Source organism: Myotis yumanensis, unplaced genomic scaffold (assembly GCF_028538775.1).
Source record: "Myotis yumanensis isolate MYYU_CA2020_CCGP unplaced genomic scaffold, mMyoYum1.0.hap1 SCAF_4, whole genome shotgun sequence".
NCBI lineage: Eukaryota > Metazoa > Chordata > Mammalia > Chiroptera > Vespertilionidae > Myotis > Myotis yumanensis.
The window spans coordinates 105263353-105270659 of record NW_027223755.1 but is presented as its reverse complement, the minus strand read 5'-3'; the positions used below and the strand labels follow the sequence as shown (position 1 = coordinate 105270659).

The 7307-nt window shown below is 53.0% G+C and overlaps 1 protein-coding gene across 1 annotated transcript; it reads right to left on the bottom strand.

Moving 5' to 3' along the window:
• Positions 1 to 458: 458 nt before the first annotated feature.
• TUFM (Tu translation elongation factor, mitochondrial) lies at positions 459 to 4572 on the bottom strand. Its single transcript, XM_070413473.1, has 10 exons — positions 4448 to 4572; positions 4143 to 4337; positions 3293 to 3459; positions 2983 to 3087; positions 2732 to 2896; positions 2448 to 2580; positions 2260 to 2364; positions 1995 to 2146; positions 1791 to 1910; positions 459 to 819 (listed from the first exon to the last, which is right to left on the bottom strand). Exons 1-10 carry the CDS (start codon positions 4488 to 4490, stop codon positions 646 to 648), a joined length of 1359 nt encoding a protein of 452 aa, XP_070269574.1. The 5' UTR covers positions 4491 to 4572; the 3' UTR covers positions 459 to 645.
• Positions 4573 to 7307: the final 2735 nt, after the last annotated feature.

Genomic DNA, 7307 nt, shown 5'->3' with positions numbered 1-7307 from the left:
TTTTAATTTATTTTATCGATTTTTTTACAGAGAGGAAGGGAGAGGGACAGAGAGTTAGAAACATCAATGAGAGAGAAACATCGATCAGCTGCCTCTTGCACGCCCCCTACTGGGGATGTGCCCGCAACCCAGGTACATGCCCTTGACCAGAATCGAACCTGGGACCTTTCAGTCTGCAGGCCGATGCTCTATCCGCTGAGCCAAACCAGCTAGGGCCACTTTTTAAAAGATATTTTTATTGATTTCATGAGAGAGGGAGAGGAACATCAATGATGAGAGAAAATCATTGATAGGCTGCCTCCTTCATGTCTCCCCACTGGGATCAAGCCCAGGTATATGCCCTGACCAGGAAGTGAACCATGACCTGGTTCATTGAGCCACGCCAGCCTGGCTCTGGCTCCCTTTTTATATTCCTCCATCCTTCCAACTTAAACAAAGGACACAAGACCCAGGCTAGCTTACTATTCACAGAACAGTTTATTGACCTACCTCACCTGGCAGGCCGTGTGGCCCTTCTGGCCAGGAGAAGTGATGGTCTAGTTGCAACTCTGCTGGGTTGCAGCCTATGCCCTGGGAAGGGGGCATGAGAAACAGAACACTGGCCAGCACAGCCCTGCATACAAGAGCCTGAGCAGAGGTCCACACTCAACTCCACTTGATGTTCTTGTCCTCCTCAGTCATGGCTGGTGTGTCGGTGACGAGGCCAGTGCCAATGGTCCGGTTGCCATCTCGCAGAGTAAAACGCTGGCCTTTTTCTAAGATCATTGGTTGCCGCAAGATTAGGCTAAGCTTCAGGTCCTCCCCAGGCATAGCAAGCTCCTAGGGGACAGAAACAGGGATCATGCTTGGCCTTCAAGATGTCTTTATTCCAGCTGTTTTGCTGGCTACCAAAGTGACTGATTGTGGGGAAATACAGCATGATGATGATTTCTGGGAACAGCTTCATCCCAGCTGCCAGCAGATGCAAAGGCAAAAAAAAAAAAAAAGGGACCACCGATCAGTATTCCCAAGGTATGTTCTTAAGGGAAAATGTTGAAATTTTGGGCTATATAGGTCTCTTAGGAACTTCTCTAAGCCCTAGGTATAATAAAACTCTGAAGAAGAAATACTCTTTTCTGAGAAGTCTCTGGGTAAGTGGTAATATAACTAAGTTTTTCAACTACTTCAGCCTAGGGCAGTGGTCGGCAAACTGTGGCTCTTTGGCCCCTTGAGTGTGGCTCTTCCACAAAATACCACGTGTGAGCGCGCACGTACAGTGCGATTGAAACTTCGTGGCCCATGTGCAGAAGTCGGTATTCTGTGGAAGAGCCACACTCAAGGGGCCAAAGAGCCGCATATGGCTCAAGAGACGCAGTTTGCCAACCACTGGCCTAGGGAATAGTGGATGAGGACTCACTCCTCCAAAACCCATTGGTCCAGACTCTTCTATCACTAGGTTCATCTACATCAGCGGTTCTCAATCTGTGGGTCACGACCCCTTTGGCGGTCGAACCACCCTTTCACAAGGGTCGCCTAAGCCCATCCTGCATATCAGATATTTACATTGGGATTCATAACAGTAGCAACATTACAGTTATGAAGTAGCAACGAAAATAATTTTATGGTTGGGTCACAACATGAGGAGCTGTATTTAAAGGGCCAGAAGGTTGAGAACCACTGATCTACATCATCAGCCAGCTTCTCTCCCCCCCAGGAAAAGTCACCCACATTGTCACATCTTTGGAACTGTACGTGAGGCAGGCCTAATATGAAGAGCACTCCTTCACATCCCATCCCTGTGCCCACCATACCTTCCCTGGAGGCAAGATGATACGACAGGACATGTCCCAAGTCAGGGAGAACATGACAGGCATGAAGTGGGATACAAAGGGCTTGTGGCGGCCACCTTCCTCTTTGGTGAGGATGTAAACCTGGAAAAGAGAGCAAGTGGCTAGAAGCACTGCCTCTAGGGGACAGTCCGTCTCAGTCAGCCTGTCCTTTGCCAGAAGCCTCACCTGGGCCTCCACCTTCTGGTGGGGCTGGATGGAACCTGGTTTGGCCATAACCAGGCCACGTCTCAGGTCCTCCCGCTTCAAGCCTCGAACCAGGGCCCCAAGATTATCACCTGCCTCTGCCCGCTCCAGGCTCTTGTGGAACATCTCAATTCCTAGAGGGAGGAGAAAGGAAGGACCATCTGGAGCAGAGGGAAGGCACAGGGGTCTGCAAGGCGGGAGGTCATCCTGGAGCCAGCCCCTGCGTCTCAAGGCTTTCTTCCCATACCTGTTACCACAGTGCGAATGTTCTTGTTATGTCCCAGGAACTCACACTCATCTCCCTTCTTCAAAATTCCACGTTCTAGCGTACCTGTCACCACCGTGCCCCGGCCTGGGAGGGAACAAGAAAGGACATTAGGGACCTTGGGCAAGGCTCTCGTTAGGGGGAGAGAATGCAATGAGCAGGGTCCTCACCAGGGATAGAGTAAACTGACTCTACAGGCAGCAGGAAAGGCTTCTCTAGGTCCCGGGTGGGCACTGGGATGTGAGTGTCCACAGCATCCAGCAGCTTCTGCACAGACTTCAGGCCTAACTCAGGGTCACGTTGCTGGAAGGGGTGGGGGAGGGGTATGACAGGACTGAAGTTTCCATTCTGCTTACCAAGAACTACTAGTACCCCTCAGACTCAGAGCACAGCTCCGGATGCCTATCCCGCCCCATCCTCTGCCACAGCAGCCCCTGCCTGACCCTGCCTTCACCTCAAGGGCACAGAGGGCAGAGCCTACGATGACCGGGGTCTCCTCCCCTTTGTAGCCAAACTCTGTGAGCAGTTCCCGAATCTCCAGCTCGACTAGCTCCACCATCTCAGAGTCCTGGACAGCATCTGCCTTGTTCACATACACCACAACATGCTCTACTCCAATCTGCAGATGGGAAAGAGGGAGATGGTGTCCTAAGTGGCCCAACTCCCCACGCTTCCTCTTTCCACTCCTACCCAGGCGCCGCATACCTGTTTGGCCAGTAGTAAGTGCTCTCGGGTCTGGGGCATGGGGCCGTCATTGGCTGCCACCACTAGGATGCAGCCGTCAAGGGGGGCAGTGCCTGTGATCATATTCTGGGTCGGAGAAGAAACACAGCCTCGTTCAGTGACCTCAGCTCCACATCACCTTTCTCTGCCACCTCAACACCCACTTTAATCGGCCATGCCCACAAATCCGTGATCTCAAACTAGACATCTTGAGTATCTTAAGCTCCTCCCACAAGCCTAACATTTCTCCTGATGGGAGGCAGCTCCTGGCCTGTCCCAGCAATGCTCTCACCTTAACGTAATCTGCGTGACCGGGACAGTCTGTGTGGGCATAGTGGCGGGCAGCAGTGCTATACTCCACGTGAGCTGCATTGATGGTGATACCGCGGGCTCGCTCCTCCGGGGCATTGTCAATCTCTTCGTACTTCTTAAACTTGGCCCCACCGCCCTCGGCTAAAACTAATGGGGAAGGCAAGAGAACACAGCTCTCAGCTACAGTTCCAGAGGTAGAGGGGGGCTCAGGGCACACGCCTAGGTCCCTCCCACTTATACAACCTTAATCGGACAGCCTGGGGATGGACCCTCCCTCAACTTCTGCAGAGATCACCAGTCAGAAAGAAATAAAGGCCTGAAGGTCATGTTCAGCGACTTTCTAGAGCAGTGGTTCTCAACCTTCTGGCCCTTTAAATACAGTTCCTCATGTTGTGACCCAACCATAAAATTATTTTCGTTGCTACTTCATAACTGTAATGTTGCTACTGTTATGAATCGTAATGTAAATATCTGATATGCAGGATGGTCTTAGGCGACCCCTGTGAAAGGGTCATTCGACCGCCAAAGGGGTCTCGACCCACAGGTTGAGAACCGCTGTTCTAGGGTAAAGCCTCCGCTTACAGGGCGGTCCCTATGGCTAGAGGGAGGCCATTCAGGGTCCCTCAATTTATGCACCACAAAGTTCTTCTGTTCAGGGGAAATCTGTCTCCTGAACAGAAATCTTCCAGCCCCACGCCCCGCCCACTTGAGTGCTGGCTCCTGGGGCTACTAAACACCTCCAGCGGCCACTGTGCGGACCCCGCCTCCCTGGCTCCAGGTCCCGCTTGCAGAGCGGGCGCTGCCGGATACCCCCTCTGCAACCCGCTTACTTTTCGTGATGGCCGCGGTCAGTGTGGTCTTGCCGTGGTCCACATGGCCGATGGTACCCACGTTCACATGGGGCTTATCGCGCACATAGGTCTTCTTGGCCTCCACGGCCAGGCCGCGGCACAAGAGGGTCAGTGCCGGGGCCGTCAGCGGCCGCAACAGGCCCTGCAGGAGTGGGGTCGGGCCGGCGCCGAGACCTGCCGGGGCAGAGGCGTGCAGTCAGGGCGCGAATCGGAGCTCGGTCACTCCCGACGACCCCCACGTGTCCCCGGACCCCCATGTGTCATCGCCCTCCCAGCCTCCTCACCGCTGAAGAGGGGCGTCGCGCGCAGCAAGGTGGTGACGGCCATTGTGGTCGTACTCACGCCCCGAGTACCGGTGCGAGGTACCCGATGCCCGCGCGTGCAGAGAGGGCAATTGCGACTGGAGGTTACTTCCGGCGGAAGTGAGGACCAAGAGGGCAAATCCGGGCACCTCTGGCCACCAGTTTCTATGGTCATCTCGGCCGACTTCCGGGCGCGGGCCGGAAGACGTCAAGGAAAGTAAATACTGGAGCGCGGGGGCGGGGAAGGATGGAGGTTTCCACACCCACTCGGGCCCGCGGGAGGAGGGAGCACGCAGTTCTCTCCGACGCCGCCAGGGGCGATGTGAGCCTCCCATGATGCACCAGCGCCCGGAGGACCTGTGGACTCCGGGGTTCCCAGAGAGGCGGGCTGTGTTTGCGCTTAGGGGAGGAGGTAGGTACGGGGAGGCCGGGGTGGGGAGGGAGGCTCCCGGCCTCCGCCAGGCAGAGGCGGCCTCGGCGCGGACTGCTCGGGACGTCCACGACTCGAACCCCTGGAGTCCGACCCACTGCGCGGGTCTGTCGAGCGGGAGGTAGGACGAGGCCCTGCCGCCGGGCTGAGGAAGAGGGTCCTGGGTGCCTTTCGGGGGTGGGGCTCAGGTAAGACCCATCTCAGTGCTGAGCCTTTGTTTTTTTATCTGTAAAATGGGATTACAGTAGTAACATTTACCGGATAGAGAGACCCTGCTCTGGGAATGAATGCGCTGGAGAAGAAGCAGGAGTGGGGTCCCGAGGCCTCCTGGTCGCATAGTCCTTAAACCTCAAAAACCTGCCCTCCTGGCCCACAGCCTGCGGGGACAGACGAAGCCTTGCCATCCAGCCGTCACACTTCAGCAGTCCAAGAAATAATTCCCTGTTGATTGCCTCACCCACCCACCCAGTTTTACTGATGACACCGAGGGTGAGGGACCAGCCTCAGGTACCATTAAGAGCAGCTTGAGCCCTAACCGGTTTGGCTCAGTGGATAGAGCATCGACCCGGGGACTGAAGAGTCCAGGGTTCGATTCCGGTCAAGGGCATGTACCTGGGTTGCGGGCACATCCCCAGTAGGGGGTGTGCAGGAGGCAGCTGATCGATGTTTCTCTCCCATCAATGTTTTTAACTCTCTATCCCTCTCCCTCTCTGTAAAAAATCAGTAAAATATATATTTAAAAAAAAAAAAGCAGCTTAAGGCCAGCTGGCCTGATGGGGTGGTTGAGCATTGACCTATGAACCAGGTGTGGACGAAAGGGACCACGTGCTAGCCTGACAAGCTCAGGGAAGGCCTGCATGACGATCTTGCAAACTCAGAGACCTAAAGTAACCACAAAGGATGGTCTGAAATTAAACAGTTATGGTGGATGGTTACACCCTAGGCTGGTATCTTCACTGACAAGGTCAACCTTTACCTTAACTGAGCCCATCTGTCTTTTTGCATCTATAATAACCTACCCTTGAAGTGTCTGGGTAACTTGTAACTTCCCTTTTTCCAGACCTCTCAGGGCACAACCAGGACTCCAGGACAGATATCACGAATTCCTTCGTTGTTATCATGTTAATTGTTCCTGCACCCACCTAAGTATGTGTTTATCATTTTACTTTTTATCCAATCCCAGGGGTTTCCCCGATATGCTTTCTCCTGCCTCTCTAGTCTATCACCATTGGATTTCATATAACCCACCTACACCCCTTCCTTTGATTGCAATCTATATCTATAAAAGCCTAAGCGACCAGCCGACCACCTGGTAGCTATGATGCACACTGACCACCAGGGGCAGATGCTCAACTCAGGAACGGAAACCTCAGGCTTGGAAACATGGAACAGGCTGATGAATCTCAGAGGGGAGAGTGAGAGGGGAGGGCGGGAAGAGATTAACCAAAGATTTTTTTAAAAAATATATTTTTATTAATTTCAGAGAGGAAGGGAGAAATAGAAACATCAATGATGAGAGAGAATCATTGATTGGCTGCCTTCTGCACGCCCCCTGCTGGGGATCAAACCCACAACCCGGGCATGTGCCCTTGACTGGAATCGAACCTGGAATCCTTCAGTCCGCAGGCTGATGCTCTACCCACTGAGCCAAACCAGCTAGGGCTAACCAAAGATCTTACATGCATACTAGAGGCCTGGTGCATGGATTCATGCACCGGTGGGGTTCCTCAGCCTGGCCTGTGCCCTCTTGCAATCTGGGACCCCTCGGGGGATGTCAGAGAGCCGGTTTCAGCCCAATCCCTGCAGGCGGGGCCAAAGGACCCCCACGAGGGTACAAATCCATGCAACGGGCCTCTAGTGTATAAATATAGATGTAACCCACCATTCTCTGGAGCGTTATCTCAATCCGTTGAGGTTCTGCTTCCCAGCAATTGTCTACAGTTTGGCTCAAATAAACTTACAAAAATTCTTTACAGGTTTGAATGTTTTTATGTTAACACAGATAACAGTTGGACTCCCAGTGGGGGCTTATTTCCTATAGGGGCACATGCTGGGTTGCAGGCTCTATCCCCAGTGTGGGGTGTTCGGGGGTCTAGCCAATCAGTGATACTCTCTCATCACTGATATTTCTATCTTGCTCTCCCTTCCTCTCTGAAATCAATAAAAATACATTTAAAAAAGAGAGAGAGCAGCTTGAGGCTTTCTTATTCCCTCTTGTCCCCAGCAGCTAACACAGGGTGGGGCACCCAGTGAGTGCTCAGTAGATGTCTGTTAACTGAATGAATGAGTTCAAGGAGAGTATATAACCTTTAACTTTCACATCCCTCATCTCATCACCCTGGAATGATAATAGCAGATGCTTATTTTTAACCCTGGTTAAGGTTTCCAAAATGCATCAGATCCTAGGACTCA